The 20,827-nt window shown below is 45.5% G+C and overlaps 1 protein-coding gene across 4 annotated transcripts in view; it reads left to right on the top strand.

Annotated features, from left to right (window-relative positions):
* The window catches only part of FUS (FUS RNA binding protein), a 99,512-nt gene that overhangs the window by 49,829 nt on the left and 28,856 nt on the right, over positions 1–20,827 (top strand). For 2 of the 4 annotated variants that reach the window (XM_044086361.1, XM_044086359.1), the window contains 2 exons: positions 4,052–4,154; positions 5,945–6,045. The exons of 1 other annotated variant lie outside the window; for it this stretch is intronic. In XM_044086361.1, the coding sequence (XP_043942296.1) occupies positions 4,052–4,154; positions 5,945–6,045 (204 nt within the window). The remainder of the gene's footprint in view (positions 1–4,051; positions 4,155–5,944; positions 6,046–20,827) is intronic. One more of the 4 variants, XM_044086362.1, reaches the window with a different exon arrangement.

Genomic DNA, 20,827 nt, shown 5'->3' with positions numbered 1-20,827 from the left:
TAGAATGTCACATATGTATGTCCTCTGGCTCACAGCTGACAGTCCACTACACTGGGACATCAGGCACAGGAGCAGCAAGATGCCCTACAGCAGGGCACCCTCTCTTAGGAGTCCTCTTCAGGCGTTCCCGCTGAAGAGCCACCTGTAAGATTGTGCAAGAGGAAGCACGTTGATACCCCTGTGGAATCTCTCACCAAAGATGCAGACTACGATGAGGGGGAGGGGTAATGCAGCGCATTAGGAAGGCCCCGGACACTGTTGAATCAAACCCCCGGAGATGGAACAAAAATACAGAGCGATCTGGACCTCTGGAAGCAGTCGGCGGATGTTTCTCTCTGCATCACTTAGCCTGGCATCCCATATAGTGCCAAATAAGATGGACTGGAGGCCAGTTTGGACCTCAGCATCCTAAACAAGTTTGTCGGACCAAATTCGGATGGTCACTGTTCAGTCTGTTCTCCCGTTTTTGGAAAAAGACTGTGCTCAGTACATCTTCAGGATGAGTATTAAACGCTCCAGAAGATATCTCCGCTTCTACCTGGGAGCCATTCTCTACCAATTTAGTGCTTGATCTCTCCACAGCCCCGGAGTTTTCAAATTTATGGTAGTAGTAACGACTCGCTTGAGACTGCAAGGATTCCAGGTGTTTCCATATGTAGACAATTTGGCTCCTTATCACTCCCACCAAGCCTCTACTGCTTCTTGCCTTGCACTACACTTTACAGCTAGCATGACTACTATAGATCTCAAATGGATGCGACTACTATGGATCTCAAATGAAGAGAAGTCGAACCTAGTTACCTATTCAAAGCCTAGAATTCATAGGAGCAGTTTTTGACACAAGGTCTTGCCTAGTCACCCTTCCTCTTCACAGGCTTCAGAGATTAAGATCTCAACTCCTAAGTCCCAGCTCGTTCGGTCCTTTACCTGCTAGGATCGGTGGCAGCAACACTCACTGTAGTTCCCCTAGCAAGACTCCATACGAGATTACAACATTGGCTCCTAGCGACTGTGGTCCCTATTGACACATCCTATGTCTTATCCAATCTGCATAACGAACCACTGCAACGAGATCTGAATTGGATGAAGCCAGAAATACTTAAGGAGTAGTCCCTTCACACCCTGTCAGCCTGTGGCTGTAGTGACCACAGACGTGTGGGGTGGGGGGGGGGGTGGCATTTTCCGGGAAAGACAGTCCAAGGCACTTGGTCTCCCTTGGAGGCCAATTTGCATATCAGTGTCCTACAACTGAGGGCAGTGCTTTGGTGTTGAAAGCATTCCAATCTGCCTTATTCCTGTTAGGGACAGTTGTTATCCACTCAAGACATGTCGGTCGTCTGGTATATAAACAAGGGGAACCAAACCAGATCCTACCTGTTGTCAGGAAGCCCCTGAGAGTTTGACAATGTGCGATTGCTACCAGTCAGCAGTTGGGAGGCAACCACATTCCCTAGAATTCCAACGTGATTGCGGACAAACCGAGCAAATGCATTCTCCTGCCTCATGAGTGGCCTCAATCCTGATGTAGCGACGGAGATTTTCTATCGCTGGGGTTAGCCTTGCTGCAGTCTATTTGCATCTCCTGCCAACCAAAAATGCAGTAGCTACTTTGCCCTAATCCCCCCCCACCCCACCCCTCCGGGAGTTCTCCAAGGGATGCTCTAGTACATGATTGCCCCCCCCCCCCGACTGCTTTATGCCTTCTCTTTTCCCTTTCCTCTAAGCGCTTCGGTTGAGTAATCATCATTGCACCCTGTTGGCCCAAAGTCTGGTTCCCTTTCCTTTGATCTCACCTGGTTCACTGACCCATGGACTCTGGCTCCAACTGGGAGATTCTTGTATACTCTGGGGGTGATCACCCAAACCTGTCGAGCCTTAAGCTGACAGCTTGGTAACTCCACTTCCAGTAATTGCTAGGCTAAGTAACCTGTCTTCCCCTTGTATGAAAAATGCTTGCGGTTTCCCATAAACAGTCTAGGAAAATTAGTAAATGTAACAGATGTGTTGTTTCTGAAAAGGATAAGACCCCTTTTCAGCTCAGATTTTGATTTGGTGTTGGAAGTATTTGTCAACCATACTCCATTCAGGAGCATCAGCTTCTAAGATCAGAGTCCATTTAGCAACCATCAAAACTTCCATTACTGTTTCCAAGATTCCTCTTTTAATATGTCAGTCTGTAAAGCTTGAAAGAAGTCATTCATATAAACAGTCATTCAAAGAGCCTATTGAACCTTTGAGTTTGACATTAGTCCTACAAGACTAGTCATCCCTTTCAGCCTGCTGCCACTTGCAATATGAAACTCTTGTCTTGGAAGACTTTATTCTTGGTAGCCATTACCTCTGCGAGAAGAATGTCAGAATCGCAGGCCTTTGTGCGTAAAACGTCCTTCTCTAGTTTTCCACAAAGAGAATATCTCCTCGGACTAACCCCTCCTTTCTACCCAAAGTTTCTGAGATAAATATTATATTTTATATTTACTATTTTAGAGCATGTGGTTATGATGTGGGGGAGGTCCTTTTAAATGATTTTTTAGAATTGCAAGAATTGAGGTGGCAGTTCAGAACTAATGCCACTGAACAACCAGGGCTTAACAGTAACATCTCTATAAGCCCTATCCTTAGGCTTAGGTTAGAGGGTTGCATATAAAATATAAAATTATTTAATCTTACAATAGTAATGGTTTTAGATAGTTTTGTCTTTTTTAATATATTTTACAAGTTTATAACCAGGGGCTTAACAATATGATAGTATGTTTTGTTTGCACAATTTTGTGTTTTGAAAGTCTCTAATGTTCATTCGTTTTACTTGGAAGGGGATGTATATGTGATGAATTTGTATACGTTTTTAAGTGGCATATACCTTTTAGGTAATTGACAATATTAATGAACTAGAAGGGTATTTAAAGCAGGGTCAGTGTGTTTTTTGTATGTCTGTTATTGTGATGAAGGTTTTTACTTAAACGAAAGCGCTTAAATACTTTTTGGTGGATCCTGGTGTGCTACTTCTATTTGTTTTTCTGAGCTAAATATTAATCAGTCCATTGATATGCCACAAATTTTTCTAAAGAATATTGTTTGTATATATTGGATATATATAGTAAACTATGTTTCTACATGGAATGGACAATCTTTTTAAAAATCTGATTAGTTGTTCCTGTCTTTTTCAGCAAACAAGTTGGGAAGATCTGTTTCCAAATTCATCTTGGCAAATGGCCGAGACTACATCTCCTTTGTCCATCAACAAAATCAAATGCGTTTTAACAACTTGAATCCGGTATCTGCAGTTCCATTTGTATTGAGTGTGAACAAATGGAGCGAAAGCGCTTATAACCTTAGCTTGTCTGGTTCTTTTCAAGGATAAGGTATCCTGTGACATTTTTGTTGGATTATTTTCTTGTGCGCATTCAACCATATCATTTGCTACTTCAGTGACCTTTCATTCCAGAGCCTCTGTGGATGACATTTGCGCAACAGCCACTTGGGCTACCCCTCATACCCCTCATACCAATCACTCATTACAGATTGGATTTGGGTCTCAAGGGGGGACAGCATCTTTTGGCTCAATGGTGCTCGGGAATATCCTAGGACTTAAATTAGCTAGGGACTCTACTCTGTACCATCTGTCATGAATGAATGAAGATTAACAACATTAGATAAAGAAGTTATGTTCTTACCATAATGTTCCGTTTGTGTTCATTCATTCATGACATCCCACCCTCCTATCACCTTCCTAAAGACTCCTAGAGGTTCGGATTTAGTCCTGGTTACATTTGCTTAGACAAAGCCTCCACTTTCCTTACAGGCAAACTCTTATCAGAGGAGATGAGGAGAGGGGCACTATGGGTAACCTTAGCTCAAGAGTTTTTGGCTGTCGCGAGCTTGTTATATTTGGTCATCTGTTCCAAGGATGGAACAGAGACCCATCTATCATGAATGAATGAAGATCAACAACACAGATGGAGCGTTATGTTAAGAACATAACTTTTTTCAATTGAGTGGGTGGCTCTTGATTAGCTCCATATTAGTTTTGATGTTTGTACTTTTTCCCCAGGACCTATGGGCCGTGGTGGTGGCGTTCCTGGTGGTGGCAGAGGTGGATTTTCCAGTGGAGGTGGTGGACAACAAAGAGCTGGAGACTGGAAATGCTCAAACCCGTAAGTGTTAGCTTCTTATGGTTTTGTGACCAAAGGTTTTATGAACAAGTGTGTCTTATAAACTGATTTGTTTAGCTCTTAAGGTAGTAGCTGAATTTGCACTTTTTCAGTGCTTTATTGCTGGATGATCAGGTGTCGCCACCATCCTCAGTTATGCCGTTGTTTGAAGTGGTAGTTTCCTGGGATGCTGTACAATGCATATATGGTGTGCATGTATGTATCCTGTGATATGTATACATATTTGTATACAAGGCAGTGCCGTAAACAGATTACTATGGGTGGGAAACTTGTTTTCAGTATTGTTGCATATGCACACCTAATATTTAAAAGGCCTTTAGTTGACTAACTATTTGAAACCTGTTGTGATTGGCTGCTGCCTAAATAGCTGGGGGGGGGGGGTGCCAGAATTAGAATGGAGGTGTGCAAGAGACTAAGCCTGTTTTGGACTGTTTGTGCATCAGCTGTATAATGTAATTGATGGCATTGCCATGGTTATGTGTAGATTTAGCCATCTTTGGAACAGCACTTAATGTCCTACTGAGTATAATTAGTATTTTTGTCACAAACTAGCTCATGCACTTTGTAAAAATGTTGAGGCTAACTGTCATTGTTTAGGTTATTCTAACCCAGGTAGAAATAGCCATGTTCTAGAACAAGTCTATTGCCATCACCTAACCTGCTAAACTAGTACTCCTTTGTCCCTGTCTCTGGACAGTTAAGACTTGAGGAGACTTGTGCCCCTGTGAATATGCCACATGTGAGGGCATAAATGTTTGAGAATTGATTTAAGGCAAAGGTAATTTAACCTTGTTATGCTGCCCTGGGGTATTGTGTATTTGGTATGTAACCAGTAGCTTGGCATTTGTGGCGCATTTCATTGGGGTCTTGAATCCTGCAGTTTTGGAAAGCAGATATGTTTAAAGCTATCATGTATTACTATTATATAATGTGTAGCTCATGTTTGCCTACACCTGTGTCCTAGATGGCTCAGTCACTTGTACCAGTGGTAGCAGCAAGTTACCAACCAAACAAGTTTGAATTTTTTTTTTTTTTTTTTTTTTTTTTTAAATAGATGCTAACTGCTCTTGCTCCTCTGCATGTCTTTGCATGTACAGGGCAAGTGACAAACCTGGAAGGACTGTAGTTACTGTCTGTGGGCGTTCCTGAAGGACTGTAGTTACTGTCTGTGGGCGTTCCTTGCTGAAGTAAATGCAAGTCGGTACAATAACATGACAGGATTTAAATGCCTTTCAACATTTTTTTTTCAGTGTTGTAAATGCATTTCCAACTCTATGGACATTGGGTACTTAACCTTCTCAAATGGAATTTAGTTTTGCAGCTTATTTGTGTTTAGACATTGTAATGCGCATTTGAGTGTTCACTTTAGTGAGCATAGTGAAGTCTGTTTAAATGACACTTGGGGTTTTTCATAGCCTTGTTTGAATCCATATGATCACAACAAGCCAATATGTAGTTTCCTTGGGGAAAATTAGTTTGCTGTATGGAAGTTCACAGTGGTCTTGATTTTTTGAGTGTTCTGATTTTGAATCTGTGGTGGGCAGGTTTCAGTGTCTTGCCTAGGTGGTGACGGCTTTAGTTGCACTTATTGAGGAAATCCTGGTAAAGGATTGTTTTAAAGAATATTAACTGCTGAAAAAGGGTTGTTTCACCCCTTTTGGGGTGCCATTTGGATCGGTTTTCTATGAACACCCACATTTTTTTTTACAGTACAGGAGTTCTTTAGAGTATGGTGCGACTTAGATAGATTTTTGTTTTCCCATTGTTTTCAGATCTTGTGAGAATATGAATTTTTCATGGAGAAATGAGTGCAATCAGTGCAAAGCTCCCAAACCAGATGGACCAGGAGGAGGAGGATCACCTCCTATGGGCGGTAAGTCAGTAGACTTGGGTGTTTAGTAAACAGGATCTGTTAAATGCTTTCTGCCGGTCTGCATGCGTCTAATGCAGTGTTAATACACAAGTCATCCTTACGGCATAGATTGCACTTGTATACATGTCGACTGTCTGCTAACATTGCCTGCTGGGCATTTTTGTATTGATCACAGCTGCAGTAGCCTTGGATGTAGGTTATATCCTGGCAAAGATATAGTGGCTGGCTTCCAAGGCACCTTCCGTACACCCCAACTGTTGGTCTGCTCGGGCTGAGCTAAACCAAAGTAACAGGCTTGGGTGCGAAGCCCTTTGGAGCTTTCCTGCTGTTTGAGTGCTATTCTGTGGGTTTTCACGAATCTAATGTTTGTGCTCTTCCTTGTTGGGCAGACAAGTTCCCTTTGGAAGGCCTTTTGTTGTATTTTTCCTGTTAAATTTTCTTTTAAGCTAGGAGTTTAAACGGTCGTGTATTTTAAACGGGAGCACTTTTTTTACGTTTTTTTTTTCCCTTGTTAGTGCTTTTTACTATGTTTTATGTGAAAGTCACTTTTAAAGACTTAAAATTTTAGTGGCTTTTGCTGCCTGTTTTCCCCAGGAAAAGTCCATTTTCGGCTTTACCAGTGATCAAACTACAAGTCATGTGGTTTGTTCTTCCAGTCACTACAGTAAAATGTTAGGCAGAGAGCGTTTGCCACCACACTTTAGCAGTTTCTAGACCATAGGTTTTTTGGACTTCTCTTTTTCCACAGCTTCCTGTGGTGAGCTTCCTGTGGTGTAGTAGCTACAGCTGTTATGGACCAGGGGTTAGCCATGTCATCTGCAGTAAGAAAGAAGGTGCTTTCATCCCTGGGAGACTGAGCAGGGAAGGCTTCCCTGTTTGGTTAAGAATGTTTTACTCCTTCCTGGTGAGGCTACTGCTACCATTACCATTGTCCCCATTTTTCTTGTCAGCGAAACCAAGAATATTTCTACTCCATTTTCTTTGGATAGAAGTAGTTTATTGGGTCTAGTTCCTTATTTGATTCAGGCTGTTAAAGGTAGTGTTTTGTTAAGAGGGATTCCTCTCTTCCTGAAGAGATTTCAAATCCGGAGTCTGAACAGGAAGATGCAGGAACAGGTATATGGTTTTTCCTCAGTTTTCTGATCCACACTGTGGAGAGCCCAGTTTTGACTCTCCGTGTGGGTGTTTCTCTGAGACTTGTTTCTGGAATGTGACTGTGTTTTCAGGGGTAACCTCGATCTGATGTTAGTCTTCACGTATTCCTTGAGTGAGGGCTCTGTTCTGAGCCGTGGAACAGACTCTGCCGTTTATTTTAGCTCGCAGCTTCCAAACTCTCTAGGCTTTTACCCACAAGCTCCTCTCATTGCCTCAAATTTCATTTGCCGCTTTGTGTCGGATGCGTTCCGACATTTCCATAGCCTTGGCTTTATCTTAATGCATACTTTTTCCAAGGCCTTGTTTGTCCTATAGTACATCTTTTTTTTTTTTTTTTTTTTAACCCCCTGTCATTAGCTAATTTCCTTGTGTCCCTTTCTCACTCTCTACACTACCGTTTGTAGTTTCTTCGTAGTATTATTGGTACTTTTTTTTATCTTGAAAGGTGTTCTCTTTACCATAGTTGGTATTTTTATCTCATTTTCAGCTCTTTATTGTCTGAGAATTTGTATGACTAATCTTTTATGGTTGGTGAGGCAGTCTAAAGACAAGTCTTCCAAAGGTGCACCTCAGGTTTTAAAAGGCGTCTCAAATGTCGTAAAAATGCACAATTCGGAAGGGCAGGTACCCTGTATTGTCTAAGCAAAGTTCATCTACAGGAGAGCTGTTATATTTGTCATGCTTTTTCTTTACTAGGACACTTGAACGAGCTCATTCCTAACAGCCTTTTGAAGAGCGACTTTGAAGAGGCTATTTTTGTCAAAAACCTGAAGTCTGTTTATCATCCTCCTCTAAGAAACATCCTCCTTTGGTTCCATGTGTTTTGAAACACCCTAAGGAGGTTTCAAAAACACCCTTCTGTGCCGATGTGTCAGTCTATGAACCTATATGATTGGATGGGAAGTAGGAAATTCACCCTGGGAACCACATCTGGGCCTCTGCTCGACATGAAAATAATTTTCTTGGGTGGCGAAAGCCAGGGTACCTTTTTGGCTAGGCTTATATAGGCCCTAGGGCCAATAGCCTAATACCTATCTATGAGCGAGACCGAAAGACAAAGATTAGTCATAGACAAATTTCAGAGCCAACTTTAGCTTCCTTGGCACCAAGAAAAGAACTGGTATTGGAGCAATAACAATTGATCTCTGTACCCAGATCCAGGTACTGTCCCTCAATTGATCCCTTTTAGGGTAGACCTCCAAGCCCATTCATTGATGCCCATTCATTGATGTCTCTGCCCCTGACTGTGAGGGATTAGCTTCAGTTCCTAGCCAAGCTGGCGTCGAACCAGTCCTACAACACCGCTCATTCCTCCTAAAACTCCCTATTGGAGGTGTCAAACCAGTCCTACACCACCGCTCATTCCTCCTACAACTCCCTATTGGAGCCCTCTGTTTCGGTAGCAACTTTCTCTGGTACCAAGAGCTGCCTTGAGTTCCTCCGGCCTTTTGGCACCAGAGGCCTTTATAGGAGAGAGACTGGCATATGTTTTCGGGGGTAATCTCAGTGCAGAGTGAGACCTTGGTTCCGGGCTGTCATCCCTCTTCGGGGGGGGGGGGGTCCTTCGAATTATGGAGAAGGTCTTATCCATTGTGGTCTTGTCTGTGCCATCCCTGTCGGGGCAGATTTCCACATCTCCTTGTCTGGAGCTTTCATCGTTTTCATCCCCAGGACAGACAGTGGAAATGACCCAGGTAGGACCCACCCTGGTAGCTTTCTCTACGGGCACCCCCCCCCCCCACTTCACTAAAGATACTGACTTTGAAGGGTATGTTCCCCCAGGTCCCCCCCAGATGATTCCTTCAGGGGCATCCTAAAACAGAGGGGTGACAACAAAGAAGGAAGGTTGCAAAGGGATCTGATCAAAGAGCTATCTGATATAGTCTCCTGAGCAGTAGCTGAAGAGGTATAGGACAAAGTTGCCTTTCTGCTCGCAACCCTTGAAGCAGTTTCTAACTAATCCATGAGGCTGATTGCTCATGCAGCAGGCAAGAGTGGTGGGTACAGGCATAGCCTTTAGAAGGCATTCCTGGTTGCTCTTGTGTGAATTTTTTTTTTTTTTTTTTTTTTTGCAGAGCCTTTTATAGTCGGTAGTCAACGCTCTGTATCATCCCTTTTTGGCCCCAAAGTCTTCAGTCACCAGACGTGAAAAGTATGGGAAGACTCTCTGCCATAGGTGTACGTTTCTCCACTCCTTACTGTAGAAGCCAGAGACGTGGGAGACTATGGTTTAAAAATATCTCTATGGCCTTTCTGGGATTCACGTGGCAAAGATTCCATTTCACCGAGGTGCCAGAGGCAGAAGTGGCATACAGAACCAGGGGTCCAGAGATTCTCTCTGGTGCTTCCTATCAGCATCCCAGAAGTGGAGGCCTGTTTGCTGTCCTCTGGAGGCAGTCGAGGGACTACTTTCCCTGCACCAGCCTGACAACCCTGACAACTTAATTTCGGACAAATGGGTTTAGGGAATAATATCCATGTCCCATTGCCATACATAAAACCCCAAAAAAGTCCTGGGTGTTCCACCCAGTCACAGGGAAGCAGCAGTTCAGAAACTGCTCGACAAGACATCCAAAAAGTCCCACCATAACCAAATAGGGTCTGGGTTTTACTCAAGTTCTTTAGTGTCAAAAAGAAAACGGGACTAGAGACCCATCTTTGATCTCCGCCAATTCAACAAAGCAGTTCTGCAAACCAAATGGTCTCTGTACAGTTGGTACTTCCATTCTTTGAAAACGATTGGATGTGCTGTGTAGACCTCCAGGATGTGTATTGCCATATAAAAATGGACAAATGCTCCAGGAGGTTCCTGCTCTTCTGGCTTTGAACCAGTTATTTCCAGTTCAGAGCGCTGCCCTTTGGACTCAACTCAGCCCCCAGGGTGTTCACCAAATGCATGGCAGTGGTTGCAGCTCATCTCAGACTGCAAGGATGTAAAGTTTTTCCATACCTCGACGACTGGCTTCTCACTGCTACCACCAAGTGTCAGAATGGGCAAGAGATTACACTCTGCATGTCTGTGCATCTCTAGGCATCACAGTAAATTAGCCTTCTCAACAATTATAATTCATCAGGGCGAGGTTGGACAATGTTAACAGGAATTGCTTTATTTCACTAGAAAGACTACGGAGGATAAGATCTCAGGTCGGCCAAATTATCCAAAGCAGAAAGGTTTGTCAGATTAGTCCTACAAGCATTAGGCTTGATGGCCGCTTCAATTTCTTGTTCCCAAGGCAAGATATCTCATGAAAATTTTGCAATGTCTCCTTGCCTCCCACTGGTCTCTGCATCAACCGTCTTAATTGTGACTACCAGTTGCTGCAACCAGGATCTTTCATGGTGGCTCCATTCCAACGAGATTCTCTCAGGCCAGCAATTAATTATTTTGTGCCCACAAGAGAAGCCCTTGGCAATAGGTGATATGTAGTCCAATGTCGCCTACATTCTTACCCTTGGGTTCAGAGCCGAACCTCTGCTCCGACTCTGCCATACTCTAGCTTGGAAGTCTTTCAATTGGCTGGGCTAAGAGATATCCCATAATGCACTGCTCCCTTTCCCCAGATCTCATTTGCTGCTCGCAAAGCTCGGACGCGGTCTCGCTCTTGGCTCTGGCTAAGTATAACTTTTGTGTCTTAATTGACTAATTTTTTGCTCCAAAAGCTATTTTCATAGCTGTGTCTGCGTGTGTGTTGTGGTTAAGCTGTTTTGCACTCCTGTTTCTTTATCTACTTTACTGGTATCTTGTCAGCCATCTTCCTGTGGGCTAGGCCCATTTCAGTTAGAGGACCTAGTCCTCCCTTGGTTTGTCTTGTGCTTAGGTACCTATCCCCTCTGGGCTAGGACTGTTAGAGGACCTAGTCCTGTCCTATCAGGACCGTTTGAATTAGAGGTCCTGGTGTGTTGTCTGTAGTTTTAGTTACTGTTTCCGCGCTTTTTGCTGGTTAGTCTGTGGTGTCGTATTTAGTATCCTGCCTACAGTCTAAAGATACTAAAGAACATAAGCCTTCGGGCTTCAAGAAGTGTAAATGTGGGTACAAGATGTCTATTACCGATGGGCATTCGGTATGTGTTTGGGGGCTGTACACCTTCAGGAATCTTGTGCTTTTTGTTATGCGTTCAGCCCTCATGTTCAAGAATGGTAGAACAAATTGATACTGAAGGGTCTGCTGAAACCCTCTTTTGAAGAAGATTTTGGAGAGGTCTTCTAGTGCCAAGTCCTCTCTCAACAAAATAAAGCAAAGAAACGTTCTCCGGCTCTGTCTACTATCGGAGCCTCTGGAGAAAGTTACCAAATCTACTGTGGCATCCTCTGCTCCACTGTCTTCGCTGCTGAAGGAAGTTTCTGAAGCTACAGGACCTACATTGGCTCCCAGTTTTTCGGAGCCGGTGACAGAGATGCTAGCTCTGAGCCGGTCTCCAGTTTTTAGACCAGTCTCTCCTCCTTGCAGGTCTCCTCCTGGGAGGAGTTCTAGATCTCCCACCTTGTCCTCTAGGTCCTCCAGGACACACTGATGCAGATGTGAATAGTGTGGTGTTGGCTAAATTGCTTTCGGCTCCAGCCCTGTGCTCTGGAGCCAGTCACCCATCTATCGTCAATAGATTCTCCAAGCAAATCCCAGCCTTCAGAGCCAGAGCGGTCGGCTCTGTATGATGCTTCTAGGTCTGCTCCGGTGGCCCATCCCAGCTTGTTGGCTCAGTTCCAGCCCTGTCTGCTCTGTCCACAGGGTCCAGGACTCGTGGTTCCTTGATCGGACCCGAAGGGGAGGCCTTGGGACGCTCTTTGGCTCCCAGCCTCCCACTCTGTGCTTCGGACCTTGTCCCCTCTGCTCTGAGAGATTCCACGGTTAGTCAATCTTCGGAGCCAGGGGGGACCAGCTTTCAAGGTCATATGGAGCGTGCTGGCCAGATCCTCAGCTGCTGCATCAATACAGTTCTGACACTCTTCCCCCTCCAGCCCCGGTAACGGTCTCTGATCGCCCTATATCTTTGGACAGCAGAGACCAAAGGCCTCAGGAGACGCTCGTGAGTGGTCCCCCATTTTTTGAGGGCTCACCAGAGTTTGTGCCTGAGGAGCCCCCCCCAGAAAAAGAACGTGCAAGAGGAAGCACATGGACTCCCAGGAAGAGTCTCTTACGTCAGACACTGACCTCGAGGAATCAGAGGGGTCCTCTGAGGATATTTCCTTTCCTGATATCCTAAAGATCTTGAAATAGAGGCCACTGGCCCTCAAAACCCCCCTCTGAAGAGGAGTCAGTGTTCCTGAAGGCCTTTGGGGCTCAGCCTTCTGCCTCTTGGGTCTCTCCCACACCCTATAACAAACCAGATCCAGGAGTTCAAAGGGTGGAAACACCTGACACTGTGGAACCAGTCCCCAGGTGAAGCAACAAATTTCTGTCCGCCCCTGCTGACAAAGATGTTCTTACAAAAGGCGTCCCAGTAGATGCCATTTTGGTGGCAGCTGCTGCCAAGAAGGAACTGGCTGAGACTTTATCTACCGTCCATCCCCCTGACAAGGAGTCTAGGACCATGGACCGGTATGGAAAGCATATGTTTTCTTCAGCTGCCTTTACTCTGCGGTCGCTGAATTACTTATCACATTTTACAAGGCTCCAAAGAGATCTCCTGAAAGAGCTTGGAGATGCTCTGCAGGGTAACTCATCTGACAGTGGCTCAGTCTGTTCAGATGTCTACCTTAAATTCTATAGCTAACTCCTCCATGAGGCTGATCTCCTACGCAGCCGAAGGAGCGAGTAGGGCAGCAGGTTCCGGAGTCTCTCCTGGATGCGCCTTTGTAATTTTGCGGAGGCCTATTCACCAACGCCCCTTTTGATGGTTCCTCCTTGTTCGGAACCAAGGTGAAAGACGCTCACTAGGTGCGAGCAAGAGGGTAAAACTCTGTCCACCGTGGGAGTCCATTTTTCCATGCCTTTTAGACCTTATCACAAGAGCCAGAAGGGTGGGAGAATGTGGTTCAAGAAATCCCAGAGATTTTTCCCCGACGCACAAAGTGAATCCCCCTCCAGGGGAGGGGGTGGCAACTCGAGTAGACGTCACCCTAGAAGCAGAGGAGGCCCGCATAACCAGGGAGACCGCGACTCCTTTCGTGGTCCTTCCTACCAGCGCTCCTGATGCCCGGCTGGGCTTCTCTGGAGCCAGTCGGGGGTCGCATCTCATTATACCCAGAAGCCTGGCAGCACATCACTCAGGACCAGTGGGTATTAAAAAAATTATTTCTGGAGGATATCACATTCCACCCCATCACTCCCCCCCCCCCCCCCCCCCCCCTGCCGATGAAAAGCATCCCAGATGTTTCACCCAATCAAAGGGATTCCGCAGCTTCAGAAATTCAAAAGCTGCTAGAAAAAGGAGCCATCCAGCATGTCCCCTCAGACCGGTTCAGATTAGGGACTTGCTCCAGATTCTTTTTGGTGCCGAAAAGAACAGCCGACCTGAGACCCATCTTAGATCTCAGCTGCTTAAAACCTCCATGTGAAGAAGTCAAGTTCCGAATGGTCACATCTATTCTCCCATTGTTGGGAAAAGCAGTGTGGATGTGCTCCATCGACCTCAAGGATGCTTACTACCATATAAAAATGGACAGGACATCCAGAAGTCACCTACGCTTCGGCTGGGAGCCAGTCATTTTCAATTTCGAGCCCTGCCATTTGGTCTCACCACAGCCCCCAGGGTGTATGGCAGTGGTGACAGCTCACTTGACACGTCAGGGATTCCAATTGTTTCTGTACCTGGACGACTGGCTCCTCTCTGCCACCACCAGGCATCTACTACTACAGACCAGACGCCATGATCAATCTGTCAACAATTGGGTATCACTCTAAACTGGGAAAAGTCTGCCTTGTCGCCCCCACAGCGTGTCACCTTTATAGGCGCCGAGTTACACACCGTGCACATGAGGGCGTTTTTACCTCAAAGGATTTGAGGTTTGCAACAGGTAAACTTGTTGCTCCCTTTAAAGAAAGTGAAGGCAAAAACGGTTCTGAAATTGTTAGGGACAATGGCCTCAACAATTATGCTGGTCCCTCTTGCAGGGCTATACATGAGGCTCCTTCAGTGGATGCTCTTCGCTCAGTGGTCTCTACAAAATATGCTGCTTTCTAATCTCATAATCACAGGTGCAAGCAGGATCTACGCTGGTGGCTTCACACTGTTGCCACAGTGACCACGAATGCCTCCCAGATTGGGGTGGGGGGGCATTATCTCGGCAGGACAGTCAAAGGCATGTGACAAGAACGCAAGATACATCTGCATATCAATGTCTTTGAGATTGAGGGCAGTGCTACTAGCGTTGCAAGCACTTCAGAGCTTTCTTCCTCTCGGGACTATTGCGATCCACTCAGACAATGGTATCTGAACAAGGTGGAACCAGATCTTATCCCCTTTGCAGAGAGGCCATGCGAGTGTGGCTGTGGGCAGTGTCTTCCCAACGTTTTCTTGTAGCAATGCACATTCCGGGGAAGTCCAACGTGATAGAGCTGCTATTATGCCTCACGAGTGGTCCCTGAACAGTCAAGTTGCGGAGCATATTTTCCGCAGATGGGATCAGCCTTGCTGCGACCTATTTGCCAGTTCCCTCAATACCAAGTGCAGCAGCTACTTCACCCTTATTCCCCCTCATGAGAAGTCACCCAGGGATGCTCTGGTCCACGATTGGCCCCCCGGTCTACTGTATGCCTTCCCTTCTGTTCCCTCCTGTTCCTCTGCTGACAAAGGTTATTCAGAAAGCGCAATCCTTGGCAAGCAAAATTGATTCTGATTGCTCCACACTGGCCTCATCAAATTTGGCCCCTTTCTCCATCCCTATCTTATGGACGCACCCACAACCAGACCTACTGGGCAGTTCCATCCCTCTCTTCAAACCCAACGGTTGACAGCCTGGCTACTCCACTTCCATCACTGATCAGGTTTCATAGTTTTTCTCCGGAAGTGGTTTATACTCTCTTCTTCCCATAAGCCTTCGACCAGGAAGATTCTTTCAGTAAATGGAAAAGATTCTCCATATGGGCTCATGAAAGGCAAATTGATCCTTGGCCCCGATCTCTTCAGTTCTGGAATTTCTTTCCATGCTTTTCAATCAAGGTTCAGCATCTGCTACCATAAAGGTCCAGTTGGCGGCCATTTCCACTTTTCACGTTGCCAATGAACCCAGTTTAATGGCACATACTTTGTAAGGCATTTTTGAAGGGCACTGTGCTGCTTAGCCCTCCAGTGTTTGAACTGGTTATGCCTTGGTATCTAAATTTTGTGCTACAATGCCTCACCACTTCCTCCTTTGAGCCTGCAGCTACTTGCGTCATGAAATATTTGACTTGGAAAACTATCTTCTTGGTAGCCATCACTTCAGCCAGATGTGTCTGAGCTCCAAGCCTCGTCAGTAAGACCGCCTTACTTGATATTTCACAGGGACAGGGTTTCCCTCAGACCAAACCCTTCCTTTATGCCAAAAGTGGCTTTGGTTAGTAATCTCAACCAATCCATTGAACTGCCCGTATTTTTTCCAGAGTTCTCTAATAGGGCAGAATTCAAATTTCACCAATTGGATGTTCACAGGCAGTATGCTTTTATTTACATAAAACAAAGGATCTTAGAAAGTCAGACCAGCGGTTTCTCGTTTTCAGAAAACAAAATTGGGTCTCCTGTTTCCAAAGTAACTTTGTCTAGATGGATGTCTGGTTGTATTTCCTTCATTTATGCCTCGGGTGGTAAGGATTTACCATTTAGAGTGAAGGCTCGTTCTTACCCGATCTAGGTCTACCTCTACAGCATTTCAGGCCAGGAGATCTATGGATGATATTTGTGCTGCAGCTACATGGGCATCTCCTCGCACCTTTATTACTCACTACAAATTGGATTTGGTATCCAGAGGCAGATCTTCCTTTGGTTCCACAGTGCTCAGCAGTATTTTCCACTGAGCCTCCCAGGGTTCAGGTGCTGGGGATGCTGTCCCACAGGTAAGAATGTAGGTGAGATTGGTCTACATAACATCAAGAAGTTAAGTACTCACCATAACGTTCGATGTATGTAGTCCATCTCGCCTCGCATTACCCCCCTCTCCATCCCCCATCCTGGAGGACCTAAAGGTTAGTTATGGTTTCAGTACTCCCTTTCATTATTGGAATATTTTTTCCTTTGTGTCATGTGGATGAAGGGGAGTGATTGTGTGACTTGAGCTTGCAGCAAACAAGATCTGGGGAAAGGGAGCAGTGCAGTATGGGATACCTCTTAGCCCAGGTAATTGAAAGACTTTGAGCTAGAGTATGGCTGAGTCGGAGCCAAATCCACGGGTAAGAATGAGGCAAGATGGACTACATGCATCGAACGTTATGGTGAGTACATAACATGGCAGCACATATTTTGGGGACCTCATTCCTCATGAGTGGTCTCAATCTGTAGTGGTGAAGATTTTGTCACTGGAGCCAACCTTGCTGCGATCCAGCTGTGTCAAGCCACTCTCAGCTAAGTGTATAATTTTGAGAGTTTATATATTGCTCTTAAAGTTTTCTCAAGTTTGTTCTAATATTTTCCTATCCTATCGCACACTTTAGACTTTAGTGTTTTCCCTTTATTACCCTATTTTCATACCTTGTGGTAATTCTCCATTACCATTGTTTGTAATCTTTTTTCTCTCTACCCTTTTCTTGGGTAGCAGTTATTCTTCCTTTTGCTACTGTGCTTCTCCACAACCGCTCTGAGAAGAAAAGTTCAGTTGGTTTTAAGCAGTGCAAGGAATGCGGCCGTAAGTTACCACTTTCTGATGGCAGTGACTGGTCTACTGTCTTAATGTCTCTCACTTAACTGTAGATCCTCCGTGTGGGATCTGTAAAAACTTCTCTACCAGGACTCTCAACGAGAGGAAGAATAAGTTCATTTTGAAAGATCTCCTTTCTCTGAGGCTATTTCTGGGTCTGAATGCTCACCCCTCCTGTTAAACCCCACAAGAGGTGTTCTTCCTCTTCTTAGTCGCTCCCTTCTCCCTCCGGCGATCGTAGGGAGTTGACTCACAAGAAGGTGAAATTGATTACTACTGCCATGTGCTCTAGGCTCTGCACTGCCCCCAAATGATCTTTACTACAGCCATGTCTCCTTTATCGATATCTGCACCGGAATTCCCGGTGCAGATAACTACGGTTCCAACAGTTCTGTTGCAACCCCTAATGGCACTGTCAATACAGGTTCACTCCTCTTTGGCACTATTGGTCCAGTCACCTTCTGCTCAAAGTATGACTCTTCTGTTCACTGTGCTGCAGTTCCTTCTCTACGCAGTGCTTATTGCCAGTACAGACACTTTCCACTATGGCACCGTACCCTTCAAGGCAGACCTTTGCCTTTACGATGCAGACACCTTTAACTACCATGGCACAGACCTCTCCGATGCAGACTGTTGCACACCATTTTCTTCGGTGCAGACTTCTGGGCTCTGCAACTATTGAACTAGCAAGGACCAAATATTCCCCTTCATTGGATCCTTTTGCAAACAGTATAGTCCTTTCCTGGAAAGGCCAGAATCGCCATCAGCCTTCTCCATGAGGTCAACCAAGAGTCTTTCTGAGCAGGATGTGTTGTGGCTTGTTGACCAGTTGCTTGTGGCCAGAGGTCTGTCTCGACCCAAGTCCACATTCCCTCATTCAGGTGAGCGTATTTTGCCTCAAACCCCTACGTATATTCCTTTGACTTCTACTTAAGTCTCAACAGCGGTGTCCCTCCTCCTGATTCTGATGGTGAATCTCACTTTGGAACCAGTCGTCCTTGTGGCCCTGTGTGCACTGGGCATCTGGCTCTTAGACCAGTGGCTGTGTCGTTGGGGAGGGCATTCCAGGCTCCATGCAGACCCCCCCCCCCATGGCACCTTCCAGGGATGTTCTCAAGCGGTTTATGGTCCTTTTCAGACTCTTGGTCTGGGGGCAGGTTCGGTGGGGTGTGACGCCAGGTTTTGAGGTTGTGCTCTGTTCCAGGAGAAGCGCGCTTGCCTCTGCTAGCAAAGCTCAGTTGTTGGTCCTCTTTCCCCCTGTGCTGCAACTGCCACAACCCTCAAACCCCCCCGGACACTAGGCACAAGAGCTTCAGGTCTCTCATCCTCAGGAGACCCCCCCCCCTCTTTGCAGTCTTCCCCAGAACCTCCCACTGAGGAAGCGTCCCGCAAAGCATTGTTCAAGAGGAAGCACATGGACTCCACTGAGGAGTCCTTGACTTAAGATACATGTTTTGATGTGGAAGGGTCCTCACTGTCACCCTCTGAGGTGTCCTTTTGGTGACATCCTCGAGATCCTTGGAGGGAGGGAGGAGTGACTGGAAGCCCTCTAATTCTTCCTCTGTGGAATCAGTGTTCCTGCAAGCTTTTCTTGCCGGCCCCTTACCTCCTGGGTCACCCTGCTTGCCGATGAGCTCGTCAAGTTCATCGTGCAGCACGCATGGAAGGCGCCTGATACCATGGAAGCAATAACTAAGAGGTCAGATAAGATATGGCGATGACCCCCCCCCCCCGACAGAACACCCCCGCTGGGCACGTGGTCTCTCAGTAGACTCTCTATGGTGGTGGCAGCTGCTACTAAGAAGGGTTTGGTAGAGGTCGATTGACAGATTAGGGAAGTGTGAGTTTGCTTCATCGCCCTTTGCCGTAAGGTCTTTGAATTATTTGGCACATTTTACCAGGCATCAGCAAGATTTTATCAGCCAGCTCTCTGAAACCTTGGCAGGAGCTGTTTCTGACAAAGTCCGTGATAATGTGGCAACTCAAATAGCCAGTCCAAACGCAGATGCAAGTGGAACCCTTGCGCGGCAATATAAACCAAAATCCAGAGAACAAAACCAGCAAGTGTAGAAAGTGCAAAATTCAATGGTTTATTGAAACACAAGGGAAAAATCCTCTGAATAACACGTCAGTGGTAAATCCAAACCGGTGATAAACATTCAAAATGTTCACAACCCAGTGTCTATGTATATATACCTGGGTAAATGACCTAAGAACCAATCAAAACAGATATTTAACAATTAAAGTTGGTCATTAAGACCAGGTGGAAATAAAGCTCCAAGTTTGACTATCCATTTCTTTTCTTTAAAATTAAGCACATCATGCCAACTTTTTTTGTCTTTACAAACACCTTTAACATGATCAATAATAACAAACTTGAAAGAAGCTGTAATATGTTTCAGAGTGTTTGTATAGAGCATTATTGGGGCGTTGATTCTTGATATCGCTAAGATGTTCACAGATTCTGAGGCGAAAAGATCTAGAAGTCTGACCCACATAAAAAGCAGAACATGTGCAGGTCACCAAATAGATGACCCACTCCGTACTGCAATTGGCCCAGAATTTAATGTAAAAAATCAGAGGTATTTTTACTGCTAAATTCCCGGGTGTGTAAAACACGGACACAGTATGAACAATGGCCACATGGAATGCATCCTAAAACTGGTCCCCCTCTAAGAGATGTTTGAGTGGACACTGTGGAGTCAAAAGAAGGTCTCTTGTAATGACTGAGCCTAGAAGCTATTGTACGTCCCCTTCTAAATGAGAAAGAACATCTATCTCTAAGGAAAGGGTGAAGTTTTTCTTCTGCCATCAAGACATTCCAATGCCTCTGAATAATATTAATAAAGCCCTTTGAGTTCCGTCCATAAGTAGTAACCAATCGTATAGGTTGTTGTCACATCTTTCTTCCTGTCTTTGTAACACAATAAGTCCTGCCTATTCAAGTTGGAAGCCCACCTTTTTGCCAAATTCACAGTACATGGACGATAACCCCTCTCTAAAAATCTATGGGCAAGGTCATCCCGAGTGTTTGTATAGGACTGTTGGTTGGAACAAATTCTTCTGGCTCTTAAAAATTGAGATTTCGGTATATTCTGGATGATATGTTGTGGGTGGAAGCTGGAGGCATGTAAGCATGTAACTCAAATAGCCACCCTAGAGTCCATTTCCAACTCTTCCATCCATCTTATTTCTCACGCAATGGAATAGGCAGCTAGAGCGGCAGGCACAGGTATAGTTGCCAGACGTTAAGCTTGGATTTACCTTTGTGACTTTGCAAACTCCTTTAAGGTTTCCCTTCATGATTGTCCCCAGAGAGGCCGCTTCTTTGTTTGGCCCTAAAGTGAACTATATGCTGGCATGGTGTGAACAAGATGGCAAGACCTTGTCTGCAGACACCACTCCTTCAGAGGTTGTATTCCCGAAATTGGCTAGAAATCACTGGGTTCTTTTGGGATACACATGCCGCGTTTTCCCCTTGAGGCAGAAAACTCCCATTTCAGGACAGAGGAGATCTGAAACCGGGGTTCGAGATTCTCTGGCCATCCCTATCAACGCTCCAGTGTTGCCCGACTGCTCACCTCGGGAAGCAGTCGGGGTTGTTTCTCCTTGTACCCTGCAAGATAACTGGGTACAACAGATTATATTCAGAGGATATCACATCCCCTTCCATCTTTGCCCAGTCTCAAGAGTGTTACCCGATGTTCCACCCAAAGGAAAACAGCAGCACACACAATCCAAAAAGCAGCTACACTAGTGTTATCCAGACAACCCCCCCCCCCCCCCCCCCCCAGACCAGATAGGATCTAGATTTTACTCTAGGCTCTTTTTAGTGCTAAAAAAGATGGGACTCGAGACAGA

This window comes from Protopterus annectens, chromosome 10.part0, assembly GCF_019279795.1.
Source record: "Protopterus annectens isolate FY-2018-M chromosome 10.part0, PAN1.0, whole genome shotgun sequence".
NCBI classification, from domain to species: domain Eukaryota; kingdom Metazoa; phylum Chordata; order Ceratodontiformes; family Protopteridae; genus Protopterus; species Protopterus annectens.
This window is presented reverse-complemented; position numbering and strand designations above follow the sequence as displayed.